This window comes from Hordeum vulgare, chromosome 5H (assembly GCF_904849725.1).
Source record: "Hordeum vulgare subsp. vulgare chromosome 5H, MorexV3_pseudomolecules_assembly, whole genome shotgun sequence".
Lineage (NCBI taxonomy): Eukaryota > Viridiplantae > Streptophyta > Magnoliopsida > Poales > Poaceae > Hordeum > Hordeum vulgare.
This window is the reverse complement of record NC_058522.1, coordinates 110,437,340-110,459,017: the sequence shown is the minus strand read 5'-3', so window position 1 is coordinate 110,459,017 and position 21,678 is coordinate 110,437,340. Positions and strand designations below refer to the sequence as shown.

The following is a 21,678-nucleotide window of genomic DNA, read 5'->3' as shown; positions in this document are numbered from 1 at the left end:
TTATAGGAAGTAGACTCATATTTTCTGAGTCGATGCACTCGAACATACGCTTGCAAAAACCGAATGCCCACAATAGTGTGTGACTGAGGTGCATGACTAAGTTCACGGCCTCTTGAGCTTAAGTGCTAAATTGATGGCAAACAGCCTAACAACGGGAGTTCATACACACGGCCGTGGTTGCTTGTCCGCTTGTCTTTTTTTCCCAGCTAGACCCCGACTAGCTCGAAGACAACCATCTAGTCGGACAAGAACACTTTTTTTTTAGAAAATCAAGGTGAGGCAGTCACCCAACCTTGCCCTACCGTCTTCTCCGCCCCCTAATAAACATACATTCGGCTAAACTATGTATCGTCCCCTCGCAAGAAAAAAACGTTGTCCCAACCCGATCCATAGTCGTCATCACAACTTTGACCGGCGGCCATCATGAGTTGTCGCCGCCCCCAGCGTCGACCCCGCTCGAGTTCACATCGTCGTTGGGCTCATCTACATCGTCGCACGTGGCGCCATCCAGCAACCCTGCTCTCACACGGCACTGTCGTCGCCCTACCCGTAATTGGAGGTGCCAAGCACACCGTCTTTGGTGCACGTCCCCGCAAGACGTCGTGTGATGCACTTTCGTGCTCTTCCAAATTGTCGACCAAGACGAGGACGACGTCGGCCCCCGGCCTACGTTGGAACTTAATCAACCTAAGGTTTGATCTTAGCACCCCTGTTTTTTGTGCATATTGTAATGGTGCCAAAAAAACCACTACTTTATTTATATAACTTAACCATTTGGTGGTCCCTTTGTGAAAATTGATATGGTGCCGAAAAAAATCATCTTAACAGTGATTGCTACCATAAAATTTGCTTTTGGACATATTATTTTGTTCGTCATAGGACATCATCAATTTTGCATTTGAATGGAATATGTCACTGATAATGTTGTGCGGTGTTTAGATTGATCCGGGACTCCATTTGAAGGTGTTTGGATGGAGCATGAAATCGGATATGCTGGCTATGAATCTACTAGTTAGAATTAATCTTGGACGTCATATGAAAACCTACCTCCCGAGGACACCCATATCAGTGAGGCCGAAGCCGAGAGTGCTAATGTAAGTGCCGCATTTGTTGATAGTTTTTTGAACAAGCAACTCGGAACTTACATGTCTTACTTTTAAAGCTCTACACGTAGACGTTGATGTTGACAATGAGAAGAACGATCCCGACGAATCTTATGTTGATAACGCGAGCCAAGTATAGTGAATAATTTGTGCGGCAAGGAATGATATAACAACCGAGTGACCACAACTTACATCTCTTTATTTCTAATTTTGCATAGGAGGTTGGCGGTGCTCCTAGCAGGCAGTTGGCACGATGAGTGATGATGATGAAGATATTGGGCAACCTGAATATCAGCAAGAGGCATTGGAAGATAATAGCAATGATGTTTGGTTCAAAGGAAGACCCCTATGTGTTCTACCATAACTATGCAAAAGAGTATTGCTTCAACATTAGAAGAGAAAACTTAACAATCAAAGTTAACAATTTGACTTTTATGTCATGTCAAACCTGACAGATAGCCCAACCCTTACGGACACTAATTTTTTTTGAATCAGCAAATCAAAATTATGATAGCACTTCAGGAAATTAAAAAACAGGTAGTTTTTCGTAGCCCTAGCATGCAGTAGCTTTTTGGACGCAGAGTTTTTGCTATTTACTCTAGAAGGATCATCAGGATCAGGCAATCTGAATAGTAGACATGGGTTAAGCATCTACAGTCGAACATAGCAAATATAACCCTTAAACGCCCGAGGACGCGCCTGGTTAATAATCGGACGTGTCTCTGTTTATCCGCCCGCACAACCATATTTCTCAGTTTTTTCTCATTTTTCCGGCCACTTGCACGTGATTTGCGAAGACGAAGAGAGATCAAGAAAAAAAATAAAGAAAAGGAAAATTGCTCCGGGATGGGGTCATGTTCTACTCCTATGTGGCGAACTGAAGCGTCCGCGAGCCCTCATATACTTTCTATATTTGAGATGGATACGAGGGATTCGATTAAATCATTTTTTCCTTTTTTTCTGTCCGGTCAATTTATACACTACTAGGAAAAGGCTTGCTAATGGCGCACCATTTTTTGCTACTAATGGCGCACTATAGGTGCGCCACTAGCATCACGCCATTAGATTTTTTTACTAATGGCGCACTACAAGTGCGCCATTAGTATCTGGTATACTAATGGCGCACCAGGTAGTGTGTCATTAGTATTGCTCACGGTGCGTCATTAATATAGATCCGGGTGCGTCATTAGTATAGATCCGGGTGCGCCATTAGTATAGCTTATGATGTGCCATTAATATGCCTCCCAGGGCCATATTTACCCATATGCTCTGGCTTACTAATGACACACTAGTGTGCTCAGTGATGCGCCACTAGTATGAATATTAGGTATTTATTTTATTTTTTCTGATATTTTCACAGATTACAAAATATATTATTGCATAGAATATAGATAGCACAACATATAAACAACAGATTTATCGAATACAATAGAAGATTAGTCTCCGAATACAATTCATTATATTAGTCTCCGAATTTAAAATACCGAACAAAGTTAGAACATTACAAGTCTCGAGACCGCGAGTAGCGAGTTTGTCTTCACATTACAAGTCGATATATCGACCATCTAAACTACCATCACATATAGAAGAGAGCTGCGGTCATCACGAGAAAGACAGGCAAAATTATCTAAAGTACAACATCATCGACACCAAACATGTTACTGAAGCCGTGCCAGGAGAATCACATTCGCGTCCTTTGCCTGCTACCCCTGTCCTCGTCTTCTTCCACCTGTTGCAGAAAGGTGAGGAACAAATTATTCTCCGGCAGGAATTTGTGCTAGTTCAAATTAGCGTACGGCACGATGAAATCACTTTGAAAGAAAAACTAACATTGTGAAACAAATGCATATTTTGGGAGAACCTCTACAATAAAGAAATCATCCAAAGAGCTTTCATAAAGAGAAAAGCATAATTACTGATCCCCCCTAGACCACTACTACTTTATGTGTTGGACAGGAAATCGTACGTGACAACTGACAAGACAGTAAGATGTGTTCGATTTTATCAATGTTTATAGGCGACATGGTGTATGATGACATCAAGAATATTCATACTCATATCAAAAAAATCATAGTGAGAACAATCGATTTACCTCGGTGATAACCTTCCTAGATTTCCGCCCAATCTTTGAACTTGAATCAGATTTGGAGTTGGCACTACTATGCCAAATAACCATTTTGTCCAAATAAATATTTCTACACCGCATACTTAATTAAACAAGTCATAATGGAATTTCAAGGCCCATAATTCAGAAAATGTAAAGTTTCTTTACATTATCTAGTGAACACGGAAAAATGAGAAGTATCTTCACAGATCAGAGCACTCTATAACATGCAAAATTAAAATCAGTAGAAACAAGGGAAATGTTTACCATCTTCATCACCAAAGCCTTCAAAATCTTCCATACCATCCATGTCACCCATCTCGATATCATCACCTTCAACATACTCTATCTCGCCTTCCTGACTCTGTTGGATGCACAGCTGGCAGCAACAGGGCACATGGACATGGCGAAAAACTGGGAGGCCAACAAACACCAAATAAGCTAAACATCAAGCAAAGTTAAGATCAATCACTGTCATGCCCAGATAATTTACAGTGGTTGTGTTTAAGCTTTTTAGGTGTTTGGGAACATTGTAGCACTAATATTTTTAAGCACAAAAGACAAATCATGTCCAGTGCATGTGCAAGGAGAACCTGAATCAACACTGCCGATAATAATAAATCTAAAACTCTAATTACTCCCTCCACCAAGATAAGCAATCCGTGCCTGACATTTTAGACCCCAAGCCATTAAAAGTTTAGCCAGCAGCAACCAAATCTTCCCACATCAGTCATCACAACAAATCCCCTCAGATGAGCTCGATTCGACACTGTCCAAACCACGGAGCAGGGCACAGACAGAGTAGCCAGAGAGAAGCAGAGTCGCGCACGCACCTGCACCCCCTGGCCATGGCGCACATGAGCTCGTCGCCGACGGGGTGCACCGTGAATTAAACCAGGATTTTTTTAGATCCAGCATAACATGTATCCCTTACAAACCAAGAAAAACCATGATCTATCCATCCGTAGAATGACCTAGCATAAACCAGTAGCCCGCCCAAAAAAACAACAGCATACCCTATAGCAGCCATGCGGCAGAAATTAAAAAAACAATCTATTATGTGGCCAGCGGATATCTAAGATGGCACCACTACGCAGGTACATGCTGTGGGAGCTAAGTCCAATTTACTTGGACGTACAAGTCAGCGGCCAGTACATGTACCTCACACAAGCAATACTTCATGGAATAATACTAACCGCAATATTGTTTTTTCCAGTGTACCTGTTGATTTTGCAGGCAGTCATTTCAAGTATACTTGCTCTCCAATAACTGTATTGTTTTATTTCTCTATAGCTGATTATGAATGAAACAGGCAATGTCTTACATGCATGCCTCATGGATATGAATTTCTATAGTGATGTTGTTACCATGCAGCCCAGATTTACGGCCTGAGAAGGTAAAACATATTAGTGAAGGTTTTACCATAATTTTTCTTAGATGAACATTGTCAACTACGAGAAGCTATTGCATGACCATGTTGATTCTACCGAGATGGAACAACCGCAGTAGTCCTACAACCGAATATGAAACATCTACGTTATTGTATTCTACATATAAATGGAACATTTCTTCATGTGTCTACCACAAATAAGTACAATAATCGAGCCTTCCCATTAGGTTACGCAATGAAATTTAATATACCATTGCATAGCTTCGGTCAAAGTTTGAAGTTAAAATGATTACTTGATAAAATTCAACTACAATTAACTGTTTTGAGTCTAGCCGTGCGTTCGCACGGGTTGACGGCTAGTAGGAACCAAACTGGGAGAGACTTTTGCTGGTATATGTCGAATCGACTTCCATAATTCTCTTGAACTCAGATTACACCGAGGTAATAGAAAACTTACTGGGATGCGACTGTAGAAATTGCGGCTCCTGTTATACCAAGCTTAAAACCATATATAAGTAGCGGAAGAAGGACCATAGCAGAAAGATCCATCTGGGAGAGGCTCCTCCTCAGCCATTCGTCCTCCTCGCCTTCTGTTGGGCTCAACTGTACCAATTCCGACAACAGAAAAACAAATGTTCCTTCTATCAGAGAAAAACACCAACATAATGTCCACTGTTCTTTAGCAGCTAAAAAAGTATCACATTTGGTCTGCTCACCTTCACATCCGTGAGATCGACGTTCCTCTTCCTGAGATACTTCATGAACTCCCGGAAGTTCGCCTCCGTGGGCCGGTAGTGCCCGCTATGAGGCCAGACAGCCTGAAGACGAAGAAGGGTAACTGAATCAGACAGGTGAGCTTGGAACTCCAAACATGAAACTGTGACAAGAGTTGAAATCTGCAGATCCAGGCACCTTTAGGATCCCGTTCGCGAAGACTAATCTCCCGGCAGCAGATGTGGCTCCACCGGCAAGGAAGCTGGAGTGCTGAAATGTCCCTTTGCTTTTCTGCAACAATGTGCTTATTTCATCAGTTACAGGTAAATTTTATGATCCAGGTACCAGTAAAGTACTGCTGACAACGGACAAATGCCACTATTCTCTGACCGAGCCTATGTACAGAATTTTCGTTGTGCTCAACACAAAGATCCATTTTGCATCCTTGGGCCCCTCGGACGTGTCGACAATCTTGCGGCTCAGCCTGTACATCATCATCTTATTCTCGATTGTTACCTCATAGAACTCCCTCTCTCCCTGCACAAAGAAACAACACCATGTTCAGATATGTGACATTTTATGCCCTGTTTTTTTGTTTTTTTTTTCCTTGCTTGAACGCTAGTACTACATTTTCTAATTTCATATTTCTAATGGATTGGTCTACAGGTCGCAGCAACTTACAGGGCCAAGATACCTGATGCATTGCTGCAGCAGCTTCCATCTTGGGCAGTGGTCCTCAAGATTAATCTCTTTTCCTTCACCTACATCCAACCTGCCACAAACGGAATTTCAGAAATCATGAGCCTTTTTCGCCACTGCTGCTACCAGCTGCTAAGTGCTAATTCTACTCACTGCTCCTGCTACAGCTACAACTACTTCTACTTTATTATCCTTCCTGCTTTTCCTGCTGGTCATGGACTCATGGTGGTGGTGGTCATGGTGCTGCTTCTTGCTCGTCTCTCTACAAGCAGCCGCCTCCATAGCCGGCGTTCTTGAACAGCTCCTGCTTGATGGCGTCCGCGCTTATCATCTCCCTCTGCATCTGCACCCACAAAACTCCAATCAATGAGATGGAATTGGTGACCTGACCAGCTGAACTGATGATGGTAGCTCAAGAAGAAGATTAATCTATCCATGTTTGCTGGTGGATGATGAATCCATGGATGGAGGAGTTCTTGGTTACCTCGGAGCAGGATGCGTGCATGGCGAAGTCGTTGAAGCAGCTGACGACGCACTGCTGGATGTCGAGGCCGAGCGTGTCCAGGGTGCTCACTGTTGACAGCAGCAGCCCCGGCTTGGCCGCACAGTAGATCTCCACTCAGGTGTCGCCCTCCTCCCCCTCCTTGCGCTCCACCACGAACTGCAACAACACATCCCTCGGTCACCACCATTTTTTCCAAGCCGCAGCGGCAGCAATGGCGCAGCTCTCTGCTCCATTGGCGACACAAGCTCTCGGAAGAAGATATCCTATCCCTGTACTGACCTTGGGGGTGTTCCTGGCGAGCATCTCGTTGGGGTTGAGCTCCCGGAACACGCTGAGCAGCGGCGGCGCCGCCGCCGCCGCCTCCGGTCCGTCCATCTCCTCCTGTAACTGCCGGATCCTCTCCAGCAGCTCCTTCATGTAGTCGATGGTGTCCCCCAGGATCGACGTCCTGTCCATCTACAAACGCCCAAAATCAAGAACGACATTCAGATTTACTCCCAGTCCCAAGATTCCACCACCCCTCATTCTGCCAAGATGGATGATTTGGTGGTGTTCATTCACCTTGCTGATCTTGGGCACGACGGAGCGGAGCATGGAGAGGCGGTCGATGAGGCGCTTCCGGCGGCGGCGCTCGACCATCAGGTTCTTGGATGGCATGCCCTCCACCCGCTTCTCCCTCGACGCCGGCATCGCCGACATTTGGCCCTGGCCGAACGCGCCGCCATCAGCCCCCGCAGCCAGCCCGGGCTCCACCTTGCAGGCGGCGAGGGAGCGGCCGTGGCAGCGAGCGTCGTGCGCCCGCAGGTTCGCCAGGTGCTTGCCGCTCCTGTCGTGGCGTGGGAACTTGCGGCGCACCTCGAAGACGCCGTCGTGGCCCGAGGACGGATGCTCCTCCTCCTCCTGGAGAGCTTGGGCCGGAGAGGCGGGGCGGATCTGGGTGGCGCATCCGCAATGCGCCATTAGTAAATGGAGTATATTTTTTATATAGCAATGGCGCATTTCACAGAGGTGCGCCATTAGTAATCTTTTTTTGATAGCAATGACCCACCCCAAAGAAGTGCGTCATTAGTAATATTTTTTTTTTGGATAGCAATGGCGCTCGGGGGGTGGGAGGGGGTGGGTGGTGCGCTCGGCCGATTCTGTTCGGAGGAACTGAGCGAGGAGACAGGGGAGGGTGCGGGGGGTCGTCGGCGGCGGTGGAGCGGGGGAGGGTGCGGGGGGTCGTCGGCGGCGGTGGAGCCGGGGAGGGTGCGGGAGGTCGTCGGCGGCGGTGGAGCGGGGGAGGGTGCGGGGGGTCGGCGGCGGCGGTGGAGCGGGGGAGGGTGCGGGGGGTCGGCGGCGGCGGTGGAGCGGGGGAGGGTGCGGGGGGTCGTCGGGGGCGGTGGAGCGGGCCGGGGAGGGTGCGGGGGGTCGGCGGCGGCGGTGGAGCGGGGGAGGGTGCGGTGGGTGTTCGACGGCGGTGGAGCGGGGGAGGGTGCGGGGGGTGCTCGGTGGCGAGGGTGGTGGTGCGCCATTAGTAGTTTTGCAAAAAAAAAATTATAGTAGTGGCGCACCACCTACATATGCGTCATTAGTAACCCTGGTTACTAATGGCGCACCTCCTCTAGTGCGCCATTAGTAATTCTGCAAAAAAAATAGTGGCGCACCACCAACAGATGCGCCATTAGTAACACTGGTTACTAATGACGCACTAGCTACTAAAAAAACCAAAAAAAAAATATAGTAGTGACGCACTACTAACAGATGCGTCATTAGTAAGCAGGTTACTAATGGCGCACCAGCTTCTGGTACGCCATTAGTAGTTTTGCAATATATATATATATATATATATATATATATATATATATATATATATATATATATATATATATAGTAGTGACGCATCGAGAGTGTGGTGCGTCATTAGTATCCACCACACTAATGGCACACCTCACATGGTGCGTCGTTACTATATAATAGTGGCACACTGCTTGTATGGTGCGCCATTAGTATCTATATCATCTATAGCCCTTTTCCTAGTAGTGATAGATGCTTTTAGGATCGACGTGTCATGAAAATTCTTGAAAAATGGTAACTTTGATAGCACTATCCAGAAAACTTTTGGTCATAATACTGTAGGAGAGTGTAATACTGGATTGATTATAAGGTACAACCCACATGAATATACTCTACACTCAGGAAAATAGTTTTATTTTGAACTTGCAGCAATTACAAAGTTGACTTTTCACAGAACCATATGCTTTAATTTTTTTGTTAATGATGCATAAGATTTTGATAGATAGAGAGAAGTTTGAAGTGTCAAATAATAAACAACCGATTCCAAATCATCACATTGTTTTCATAGTTTACCATTGTGCAATGAAAACCCCAATATTACTGTCATCCCATCTTTACTTTACAATAAAAAATAAAACACACACACACACACTTACGGGCTTAGAAAAGGGCGTGGCAATGCCGCCGCGCCTTCTATCTGCTAGTTCCTATTAGGAATTTTAGCCCTTCTATAATCTAGACCGAGCAGTCAACAGCACGAACACATGGGAAGAAGATTGAACAGCTGCACAAAGAAATAGCAGCCTGTCTTGGCTTCCCCCCCTCCCGTGTCGCCCCGCGTGCGACAGGGAGGGCGACCAGACCGCCGCCGCCAGAGGCCTTCTCCACCCCGTTCCTCCCCCCTCGCCGCCGCCACAGGGTGTGGCCAGGCAAAGCCTGGCCGGCGACGGCGACGGCGGGGCGTTCTCGGCTCCTCGCGCGGTGGCCCCGATGCGCGATGGGGAGGCCACGGCGGGATGCAGCGCTATTGACGGGCGCAGCAGCGCGGCGGCTCTCCGGCGCAGTCTCGGCGACGGCGGAGCGTGGGCTGTGTGCCGAGCGGCGCGGTGGTGGGGAGGCATGGCCGTGGGGGCAGCTTCCCTTGGCTTTGATATGCGGGGGAGGTGCCTGGCGGCCGGGGCGGCCCCGACGCGGTGGTGCGGAGCGGCGCGCTCGGCCATGATGGCCCGCTGTGGAGGCGGGCGGCAGGGGCTTGGCGGCGCTAGATGCGGGCGCGTGCGATGGCGTGCATGGCGGATCTCGCGCCCTCGGCGGCGCGGCCGCGTTCGGCGGTGGTGCATGGGGCTCGGGAGGTGTGGCGGCAGAGGGGAGGTGATGTGCTGTCGGCGCGACAAGGGGAGGAGCTGGGGCGCAGCGGCGGTGTCGAGTGGCGCAGGAGGATGCGGCGGCCGCAGGAGGCGACACGGGCTTGGTGCAGGCGCGGGGTCTGGCGGACCGCTTGCGCGCACGGATCTGGCGCGGTCTATTGGGGCCGTGGTGGCGGCGGGCATGGGCAACTTCGATGGTGGTCGCGTTTGGAGGGCTTACTGACGTCAGTGCAGGATGATTTGTGGTTTAGGTGGTGTGGAGCTTGGTGAAAACCATGTCTTGGCCTCGTGTCGTGACCAGCGATGGCGACGGCTCTGGCCGTCGTTGACCTTCTTGGAGGCATCGTTGCTTGTTCTGTCACTCCTCCTGCGCGGATCTGGCCATTTCGGTCTCTCCGGGGGAAACCTTGATCTGTGATCGGACGATGATGACGCATTGGTGTCGTATTCCCTCTTGAGGGCTTCGTTTTGGGAGCTTGGCGTTGGTGAGAGGGACCGGTAGACGGCGGTTGGTGGCGGGTGTGGCTTCCAGACTTCTGTGACAACGATGAGGGTGGGAGCGATGTCGGCAACGCGACAATGGTTGCGGTAGTCGGCTCTTCTTCGGCATGTCCATGGTTTTGTCTCGGTTTGTTTGTTGCTATGGAGTCGAAGCTGCGGCGGAGGGGCCTGCGGTATACGATGACTAGCTGCAGATAGCCCGTTCGGCGATCCTTCGTGGCGCTAGTCGTGCCTGGTTTTGTCCTACAAACTTCTCCGTCAGAGTCGGAGCTGCGTTGTTTGGCTGTAGGTCGACGTGTCGTCGATAAGAGTGGGCTTTGACCTGAGTGTGTCAGTCTATGGGAGTGGGCTAGACCCTTGTTGTATCGGTTTTTGCCCAGTTTTCCGTGATTAACTGGGCAATTCTCTTCTGCTTATTTAATAGATGAGGCAATCTTTGCCTCCGTTTCAAAAAATATAATAAAAAAAAATAGGAGCCTGAACGCTCCAAGAGTCAAACCATGTGATCTTGTGTCCAAGTTCATCAATTACTATTTTATGGATCTCTTGCCTTGCTCTGAATTTTTCTTTTGCACCTACTCTATATAAATCAGCCCCTTGCTTGCTCTCACTCATCACCAGTCTTCACTCTTCACTAGAACTTGCCAGCAGCGCTAGTGTGCAGCGAGCCGGTGACCGACGGACAAGAACAAGATGGTCGCCGGTTGTGTCATCACCGAGCAGTGCGCCGTGGCGGTGTCGACAGAGCGGCTGTGGAAGGTGGTCTTCTCCGGCGAGGACACGGTCGCCCTGCCCAAGGCCTGCGCGGGCTTCATCGACGCTGTGGACGTCGAGGGCGACGGCGGACCCGACAGCGTCTTCACCATGACGCTCAGCCCGGCGGCGGCGGAGCTGTCAGGCTCGGGCGTGATGAGGAGCCGCGTGATGGCCCGCGACAACGCGGCTAGGGTGTTCAAGACGGAGATACTGGAGGGCGGCAAGGTGAGCGGCCAGCTCAAGTCGCAGGTGCTCGAGATGGCGGCCGGGGACGGTGCTTGTGTGGCGAAGCTCAGGGTGGAGTACGAGAGGCTCGGCGGCGGCGGGGCGCTGTCGACGGAGGACCAGGCGCGCTCGCCGCCGGGTACCTCGACCAGACCAGCTCAAGATGGTCAAGGCATACCTGGTCGCCCACCCTGCTGAGTACGCCTAATTAAAACAACGCGACAAACATCAGAAATAAATCAATCTTCCTTTAGAAGAAAGAATAAATAAATAAACTATTAAGGTGAGTACATATCTCTGTTTTGATGAAATCATATGAGCAAGTAGCCCGGTGTTGTTTGCTTCGTGGTTGACTTCGCGAGAAGAATCAAGTGGTAATCTTTAGTATAAATTGTTTGAGGTGTGTATTGAGTGTTTCATCCCTGTTTTAAGTTTGTATTTCGTGTGTAAGTTACTTCAAGCATTAATACAGATAAATATTAAAGCAGTTTGGTTTTGTGACAAATGCACTTTCGTACGTGTGGTGGCCCGTTGGCACGGCCTCGTATAAGCATATGTTCGGCTACACTACATACCGGCCTCTCGCAAGAAAAAAACCCGAAACCGTCGCCTCTCCTAATCTATAGTTGTCATCACGAGTTTGATCGGTGGCCATCATGAATCGTCGTCGTCCCCTGCATGGACCCCGTTCGAGTTCACGTCAACGTTGGGCTCATGGGACACGTCACATGTGGCACCGTCTAGCATCCCTCCTTGCATGCGGCACCGTTGTCGTCACCCTCACCGCAACGGCGCCAAGCATGTCGTTTTCGGCACTCCTCCCCACCTGGCGTTGTGTGACACACTTGCCTCTTCCACGTCGTCGAACGAGACAAGGACGTCGTCGATCCCAGACTACGTCAAAACTTAATCAACCAAAGGTTTGATCTTGGCACTCTTCTTTTTTTGTGCACACTGTAATGGTGCCAAAAAAATTCATTGCTTTGTTGATATACCTGAACCATGTGAGGGTGCCTTTGTGTACATTGATGTGGTACCGAAAATATTCATATGAATCGTTACTGCTACCAATCTTGCTCCTTGACATATTATTTTGTGCATCACATGACATCATCGATTTTGCATTTGAACTGAATATGTTTCTGATGATGTTGTGCAGCGTACAGATTGATCGGGGACTCCATTTGAAGGTGTTTCAATGGAGCATGAAACCGGATATGCTGGCTATGAATCTAGAAGCGAGAATCAATCTTGGACGTCATATGAAAACCTACATCATGAGGACACCCATATCAGTGAGGCTGAAGCCGACAGTGCTAATGTAAGTGACGTGTGTTTTGACATCTTTTTACAAGCAACCGGAAATTTGCATGTGTTACTTTTAAAACTCAACGAGTGGATGTTGATGTTGAAAATAAGTAGAACTATCTCAACGAATGTTACGTTAATGATGCGAGCCAAGTACATTGAATAATTTGTATGGAAGGGAATGACATAACATCTGAGTGACAACAACTTACATCTCTTTATTTCAAAATTTGCAGGAGGGTGTTAGTGCTCCTAGTGGGCACGATGACCATGATGATGATGAATTAGACATGGATATTGGGCAAGGTGAATATCAGCGAGAGGCGTTGGATAGGCATGTGAAGATAATGCCAATGAAGTTTTGTTCAAAGACAGAGGCCTATGTGTTCTACACCAACTATGCAAAAGTGTAACCACTAAGACGCGACACTTTCATTATTTTGGGGCGAGGCCTCAAAAGGGGAAAGGGCCGCATCTAAGCGTATCGGAAGAAGGATAACATTGCCATTACACAAATAGAGAGATGAGTATAAGATTCGGCTTACACTCGCCACATGCTAAATTACAATCCACACAAGCATTCGTTATTCATACATAAGACAGCGTCCGACAACGGACAAGATCAACAGCAAAATCATGCTATCCCATCTTGCTAGTCCCACAATCATGACCATGCACCTCTAGTCCTCGGGATACGTCACATACACCCTGCCACTGTCTTCGTCGAACTCCCACATCAGTTGGGTATCCTCTGGAAGACCTACATATGGGGTACCTGTACCTGTGGGTGTTTGTAGTAAACTGTGAGCCACGAGGACTCAACAATCTCATGACCTTGGTATCAAGTCTAACTAAGTTAATTGGAGAGGTAGGGTTAAGTGTTTGATTTGCAGCATCCTAAGCCAATATATGGTGGCTAACTTACGAAGAACAAAAATAAAATATGGTGGTCTACGTAAGACGATCGAAGACTAGAATGATCACTAAGTGATCCTGGACACCTACTTACGTTATTCATAACCCCAATGTGTTCTGGATCAGAGAAGGAGCTCTAAAAGAAATAGTCATGGTTACGCACACATTTGGCAAGTTTTATTTGAATTACTTTAAGTTATCTAGAACTGGATTTTAAAAAAATATCCATGTTTGCCACATAACCACAGGCATAGCTTTCCAGAAGATTAAACCCTGCAGGGGTGCTCCAACTAGTCCATCACAAATTACCACACGACACATAGTAATCCTCTACCACGAAACTCGTGATCTCGTCGGATTCCTTAGTGGAAAACCTCAACTCTGAGAAGACTCAAAGTCTCACCGGAATCCCAATGTGCAAGATATATCGCTAAGGTAAGACAAGTCCGGCAAGACCTCCCGACGTGTCGACGGTCCCGATAGGAGCCGCATATCTCGTTCTTAGGACACGACAGATTGTCCAAACTTCCGGTAGGCCAATAGCAAAGTTTCCCTTGGTAGCCACCGGCGGTTAACACTTTGGACCAGCACTCATGAGGAGCACTGGCCCGGGGGTTGATTTAAATTCCTCGGGGTAGCTATTCCCTATGCCTTTAATTAAGTCGTTAGCAAATTAACACCAAAGTTGGGTCTTGCCAGACACGCCTTAACTCTAAATGATTTATCAAGGGGGTCCCCATAACAACCCCGAACGTGTTAGGAGCGCTCAGTTATGGAATAAAACACCGGTAGCCGAAACTAAGGCAGCAATATCGGAACAAATCACCCGGCAAAAGGCTAGGCCATCTGCTATTTAGCAAGTATATAGGTGCATTAATTAAATAGTAGATAAATACGATGATATCAAATGCCCATGTTATCACATGGACCAGCTCGCACCTGCAACTAGCAATGCTAACAATTATAGGTTGAGCAAGCCTAACTTAGCCAAACAATATTTGCTAGGAGGGGAGGTGATGAGGACATCCCTATCTCTTCACCTATTGTTACACATGATGATGTTGCTGTCCAAGATAATGGAGTGAGACTTGGTCCAATGACAAGGTCAAGGACAAAACTATTAGAACAACAGGTGATTTCACTCCTATTAGAATATGATGTTTATAATTGTGAGAATTTTATACTACCTAAATCTATTTATTTATGTATGATCAGGTTTATTGATGACACCAACATACTTGGAGGAGAACATCAAGAGGAGCTGGAAAACAAGACCCAGCAGCTGGAAAACAACATGTGCTTGAGGGAGTAGAGGGAGGCAGCACATGAAGGTTGATGGAGTGCATAACACATTGTTATTTCGCATTAGAGAGGTGGGCATGCCTGTCCAAAGTGGCCGACTTCCTTAGGGACCGGTTTGTATCCACTTGGGTCTGTTATTAGAATCCAAACCGAACCAAGTTAGAGTCCAAACCCAGGAAGGAGTAGGGGTGCTTACGCAAGCCCTTGTGGCCGCCCCATACCCCCTTACCGAGGGTCTGAGCTATTGCTCCTTAGACTACGTTAAACATAAACCCTAGACTTCTAGATTGAATCTGCTCATTGTAAGCATTCATCTGAAAGTATTGTTACCATCGCAAAACTGTGTGTTACCTGCTGTTCCACTGGGAATAAGACGGTACAGGACCACCTCTTAGTCGGTGGCTACGTTGTGCAAGCGTGTGGAGTTGAGAATATCCATGGGGTTGCAAACTGTTACATTGGCATCAGGCATCAGCCGGAGAGTTTTCAGTGAGACACGAGTTATAGATTCAAGTTAACCGTGAGAGTTCATCGAGAAGATTGGGCCACCCCCTATCATCTTGTATCAGTTTTCCAGGTTGCATCGGTGAGTTGTTTCCTTTTCATAAACCCTAGTTCGAGTGTTTTTATTTCCTATACTAAGAGTACTAAGCCCGTAAGGCCTTGTTTAGTACTACTGTATTTTAGGGAATTTGTGGGGATTATCCCGGTCAAACCCCTCAATCCCCACACATCCCATAACACCATTTGGTTCTAGTGTATTTGACATGTTTTATCCCCACATTTCCCCTCAAATCCTCAAATTATGGTGCATTTTTCTCAATACCCAATACACTACCCCTACCTAGTGTATTGGGGATAAATGGGGATTTGAAGGGATTGTGTGAAGGTTGGGGTTTCACCGAATCCCTTGGGGGATTATCCCCACCAATCTCCTCAAAAACACTAGTACCAAACAAGGCCTAAGGCTTTGTTCGGTTGCAACGAATTTGAAGGGGATTGGAGTGGATTAGGGAGGATAAATCCCCTGTAAGTCAAAATTCACCTCAATCCCCTCCAATCCTATCCATTTCCCTTGTGATGGGGATTAACTGAACAAGCCCTAAGGCCTTGTTTGGTACTAGTGTATTGTAGGGAATTTGTAGGGATTATCCCGGTCAAACCCCTCAATCCCCACACATCCCATAACACCATTTGGTCCTAGTGTATTTGACATGTTTCATCCCCACATTTTCCCTCAAATCCCCAAACTATAGTACATTTTTCTCAATACCAAATACACTACCTGTACCTAGTGTATTTGGGATAAATGGGGATTTGAAAGGATTGGGTGAAGGTTGGGATTTCACCCAATCCCTTGAAGGATTATCCCCACCAATCTTCTCAAAAACATTAGTACCAAACAAGGCATAAGGGATTCTTTTTTCTAATGTTTTCGGATTATTTTTTACCCTTGTTAAAAAAATGACGCGTGTCACGGAGGACCACTTACCAGGCAGCATACCGTGCATGTATGTTTAGAACAATGAGGGCCTGGACCGTACTTATGTTTGTTCATATGGTGGTTGCATGGTCTTGCTTTGTTTGATATGAAAAAGATTGGTTTAGCTTTTTTTTTTGAGCGAACTGCTTTTGTACATGCGAGTATGGGCTATTTTTGTCACATGTGAGTATGACCTGCTTTTGTCTATTTTACTGCCGCTGCATGAGGCATGCTGGCCACGTCGATGCACTGAAGAGTTGCTTTGTTTCTTAATATTTGTTTCACTGCAAGTTACATGGTCCAATTCACATGTTCGCTTCAGATTTTCGCCCTTGCATGGACATGCACGTCGCCACGTTTGCAAGCATGGGGCATGCATGTCGCCACGTTTGCTTCACGTATTATTGACCAATAGTTCCACCGATCAACACGTTGCCTTCTGGGCCTTTTGGATGGGCTTTGTTTTTGTTTTTTCCTTTCCTTTTGACTGCCTATAAGTACTTGTACAGAAAAAAGCCACAAAAAATAGTTCTCGTTCATTGCCTAGCCTTAGATCAACACCTAATTGCATCTCTTGTTCGCTGTTACTAGCAAAAGAGTTCGTGCGTTGCAACGGGAGAAAAAATACCATACGCTTTTAATTTTTTATAATCATTTTAATTTATTAAAATAATAAGCTAACTAACTAATGTAGTCAGTCCTATCCTATTTTGTTGAGAAATCAACCCGTCCATTGTTAATTCCATCATGATGAGAAATTGAGCGGGACAAGCAAAGCAAAACAAAGAGGCTACGTGAATTGATCAATGGACTGTTATCTTATTTCACTCATGGGGTAGAGAATGTGGGATCAGATGACAAACTAAAGGTGGTGTTCCATTCTCTGTCTCTACAACAATACAATCTTACATTCAATACATTCATTCATCAGTAAACAAATCCCCACAGAACAAAATTTCTTGCCGGTGCTTGGCACACGGTTGGAGGCATGGGGAGAAGATCTCACCAGATGATGAGTTCCTGTCGCACGAGGGGATACGATGAGGGGAGCAAGGGTTAGGCGCCTCTATCTGGCCATAAGGAGTCGCCATTGCCACGTCATAACCTCGGAGTTCCCCGTGTGAGCCATGGAAGCCCGCCTCCACCTGCAAGTACTTCGCTCCGCCGCGCCGCTGCCGTTCTGCATCGAGCAGACGCATCATCCCCAGTCACTGTAGTTATCGCGTTGACTTGATCCAGAAGCTGTGCTCGAGCGCCGAAACGGGGGCATCAAGCGGGCAGAGGTACGGCCGCGGAGGCGTGTGGGTTGAGATCGACAACAGTGGTGGTTGAGGTCGGCGGCGTTAGCGAGTGGTGTGGCAGCGGCCTAGGCACATGCCAGGGTGGACCAGGGGCGACGCGATGCGCTCGAGCGCCGCAATCGGGACAGTGAGCGGGGAGAGGTACGGCCGCGGAGGCGGGTGGGTTGAGATCGACAGCGGTGGCGGTTGAGGTCGACCGCGGCGGCGAGTGGTGTGGCGGCGGCCTGGGCACAGGCCAGGGTGGCCTAGGGTCAACGGGAGGAGGCGATGCGTACGGGTATAATTTTTGCAGCGAATCGTTTTTTCCCTTTACGTTGCAGATAAATGATGAAGGCGGGTTGAATAACAAAAATTAGAGGGGCTTTTTTATAAAAATGTCGTGGTGGGTTTTCCGACGAAAGCAATAGCCTCTTTATTATTAAGTATAGATTTGTTGATTTTGCGTCTCCTTTTTCTTTTTGCGTCTTGAGTTTCCTCGGGTTTAGGGTTCTTAGTGTTCGAGTTGTTCAATTTCTGTTGGCATCTATACCGAAAATCCTCACTAAGTATTGGTACAATTGAGCTAGTTGCTTCGGGTTTGATTCCTACAGCAGCACCAATACTTGTGTTTTTCCGTGCAGAAGATCGCAGTGCTGCACTAAGGGTGTGTTTGGTTGCTGTCATCGGTTAGAATGTCACGGGTCGGACCCGTTCCTAGTCCTCGTTCCTGCGTTTGGTTTACCGACTGGAACAGAACCCACTCATTCCACTTTAGGGAATATTCCACTCAGATCCGGAACGTGCTAGTACCACGAAATTGATGGAATCACACGGAACGGCTCGTCTGCTCGCGCTGCTCGTCGCCGCTCGTCCGCGCTGCGCCTGCCGGGGCCGCCGCGCACCCGCGCCCTCGCCGGGGCCGCCGCCCACCCGCGCCCTCGCCGGAGCCGCCGCACACACGCGCCCTCGCCGGGGCCGCCGCCCACCCGCGCTGCGCCTGCCGGGGCCGCCGCGCCCTCGGCCCCCGCGGCGCTCGGCCCCCTCCCTCTCTGCTGCCGCGCCCTTGCCGGGGCCGCCGTCCACCCGCGTTGCGCCTGCCGGGGCCGCCGCGCCCTTGGCCCCCGCGGCGCTCGGCCCCCTCCCTCTCTGCTGCCGCGCTCTCGCCGGGGCCGTCGCCCACCCGCGCTGCGCCTGCTGGGGCCGCCGCCCACCCGTGCCATCGCCGGGGCCGCCGCGCCCTCGGCCCCCGCGGCCGCCGGCCCTCTCCCTTCCTCTCTGCTGCGTCGCTGCCGGCCCTCTTCCTTTCATTTTTCATTCCATGCCTCCCAACCAAACACTCGAACGGAACCATCCCGTTCCACTTTTTTGCTCGTACCAAACACAGAAACGGAACCGTTCCGTTCCTCTGGAATGGAACCATTCCATTCCATGACAGTTGGTTCTCCAACCAAACACACCCTAGGTTCCCATCAGACTCGGTTCCGAGCTGCTGCCGTGGGTGTTGTTCCATGCCAACATGCCGCCGTTCCCTAACCTAGATCGCGTCGGATTCCTACCGCAATTGTGTTTTTCCCTTTCTATTTCTTAGGTGTTCTATATCTGAACTTTGTTAGCCTAGACACAACCCTTCTACAGCATTATAAATAGGTATCTACCCACAAGTATAGCTATTTTATGCTCTTGACAGGCTGCTCATTATATCTTATACCATTGTGATTCACTTGCTGTTTGGCTCTTATTGCTCCTAGTTCTTCTTAAGACATTGAATTTTTTTTAGAAAAAGAGTCAACATTAAAAAAAAAGAAAACAGAAAATTGAAAACAGGCTGACTTGTTATTGTTCTTTACTAGTGGAGCTTGCTATATTCAAATTGTGACACCTGGTCTCTACTAGTGAGCAATCTTGTGCCTGTCTACATTGAGCCATAGCTAGTGACTTTCTCGTGCTTACAACAATTCATCCATATAGTTGTTAAGCCACATTTGTCTCCATTGGTGTGAGTTTCCCTGTGCTTTTACATCACATTTGATAGCTTTTAGGAGGTGTTAATTTTGGTGTTGTTAGGACTCCCAACCAAGCTCCACCATATACCTTGTTTGCCTTGTGATAGTTAAAACCTCGGGTATTCTCTTCTTCACATCAAGCACACTAGTTGCCTCTACTTGTTGGTAAGTATTTCTATTCACTTTGGAACGGTAAGGTACTCCTTTCTTGCTGGTTTTGAATGAGTTGTGAGAGAACACCACCTATACATACTTGCTTTAAGTTTTCCCTAACCTACTAATGGATCCTTCTAGTGATGATCTTGTGCAGCATAAGAAGGACCATGTCGAAGGAGTGAATTGGAGGGAGTATGAGGCAGTGCGTGATGTGTTGACAAATCAAATAGCAGCAAACCACAAAGAATTGAGAACTTTTGTTACTGATGCTTGTGATCCTCTCTATGTGGAGATGCAAGCAATGGATACTAAAGTGGGGGACATCACTAAATTGGCTAAGGCCAACCAAACACAAGTGACCACTATCCAAGATTTTATTACCACATTGGCTACTCAGCTTGCTGATTTCAAGACTTTTCTTGATCAAAGATTTCCTGCTGTTGATGATGATAATGCTAGTGTGCATAATAATGCTACTAATGGAATTCCAGCTAATGGAGGAGTGGAACATAATGTGGGCCGTGGAGTTAGCGGAGAGGGGACCGAGGTGGATTCTCAGGCCGATCTAGCATACACATGGGTGCAAGGCGTATGCCCGATATTGTCCCTCCTGAAAATAATAGAGATGATGATGCTTTGGGAAAACCAAAATTTTCTATTCCACCTTTCAGTTTTGACACCATGGATGTTGAGGAGTATTTGTTATGGGAGCTCAAGAGTGATTAATTATGGCGTTTGCATGAGTATACTAAGGATAGAAAAATTAAATTGGCTTCTTCTGAGTTTGATGGATATGCTCTTCGTTGGTGGGATAACACTGTGAGAACAAGGGCTGAAATTGGTGAATTACCCATTATCACTTGGGCCACAATGAAAGAGTTATGAGGGACAGATTTGTGCCTCCCAATTATATTCGTTCTCAGTATGATCAATTGCAGCAATTGAGACAAGGTACCATAACTGTTGATGCTTATTATCACGAGATGTAATCGATCATGCAAAGGGCACGTGTGAGAGAACAATTGGAGCAAACAATGCAACGTTTTCTTTCAGGTTTGAATTACAAGATCGAAGGCATTGTTCAGCACCACCAATACCTTGATATGCATGAGCTTCTCCAACATTTAAATGATGAGGCCAAAATTACAACAAGAGCAAGGAGTCGTTTTCCATTGAGCCATTGAGAACGCCTTCTGTTTCTAGTACCCCACCTCCACAATCATCAATTCATGGTAGTACCTCTTACAAGGTTGAGCCTAGTGCATCCAATGCAAGGAAAACACCACAACCAGTAGCAAGTACCACGGGTTCTAGTGCCTCTACAACACGAAACAGAGATATGGCATGTCATACATGTGGAGGTAAAGGCCATTTTAAGAGGGATTGCCCTAATGCAAAAATTATGATTGTGAATGAAAATAATGAGTATGAGACAGGAGATGATGCTGATCCTAATGATGATGTTGATGATGGCTATATTAGTGATACTCCATTGGATGCTTATGCTACTTCTCTGCCATCTATTGTGTGCACACATAAATCTTTGAGTGTGATTCCCAGTACAGAAAATCAACGCTGCAATTTATTTCAAACCAAAGTTATTATTGGTCCTAATATGGCTTGCAAGGTTATTATTGATGGAGGGAGTTGCCGGAATTTAGCTAGCAAAGATCTATGTGCAAAACTGAATCTGAAATACTTACCACACCCCAATCCTTATTATATTCAGTGGTTGAGTAGTACTGGGGAGATGAAAGTGAGCTATATGGTGCGTGTGGAATTTCAGATTGGTCCATACAAGGATACTATTGAGTTTGATGTGGTTCCAATGACTGTTTGCCACTTATTGTTGGGAAGACCATGGCAGTTTGACAGAAGCGTGAAGCATGATGGGAGAGCAAACACTTATGAGATGATTTACCATGGGAGCACTATTATTTTGAGGCCTATGACACCACAACAAATTGTAAATGAGTCTCGTCAAAAAATCAAAGTGAATCTTGAGAATGAGAGTGAGAGGGCTGAGAGAAAAGAAAATCCAAAAGCTGTGGGTAATAGTAGCAAAACCAATTCGAGTGGTAAAATTAAGAG

General features: G+C 47.3%; 2 protein-coding genes across 10 annotated transcripts; one reads left to right on the top strand and one right to left on the bottom strand.

Annotated features, from left to right (window-relative positions):
* Positions 1-2,539: 2,539 nt before the first annotated feature.
* On the bottom strand, positions 2,540-7,467 carry LOC123396101 (transcription factor bHLH93-like). 9 transcript variants are annotated; one of them, XM_045091143.1, is made up of 10 exons: positions 6,495-6,633; positions 6,164-6,353; positions 6,006-6,083; positions 5,702-5,848; positions 5,510-5,602; positions 5,314-5,415; positions 5,055-5,200; positions 3,475-3,621; positions 3,196-3,310; positions 2,540-2,832 (listed from the first exon to the last, which is right to left on the bottom strand). In XM_045091143.1, exons 3-8 carry the CDS (start codon positions 6,030-6,032, stop codon positions 3,543-3,545), a joined length of 594 nt encoding a protein of 197 aa, XP_044947078.1. In that variant the 5' UTR covers positions 6,033-6,083; positions 6,164-6,353; positions 6,495-6,633; the 3' UTR covers positions 2,540-2,832; positions 3,196-3,310; positions 3,475-3,542. The 9 variants fall into 9 exon arrangements, with proteins under 9 accessions (XP_044947078.1, XP_044947073.1, XP_044947075.1 ...); XM_045091138.1 differs by having other exon boundaries at positions 6,006-6,353; XM_045091140.1 differs by having other exon boundaries at positions 3,196-3,298; positions 6,006-6,353.
* A 3,385-nt stretch (positions 7,468-10,852) lies between these two features.
* Positions 10,853-11,338, top strand: LOC123396100. Its single transcript, XM_045091137.1, has one exon. It carries the CDS (start codon positions 10,853-10,855, stop codon positions 11,336-11,338), a length of 486 nt encoding a protein of 161 aa, XP_044947072.1.
* Positions 11,339-21,678: the final 10,340 nt, after the last annotated feature.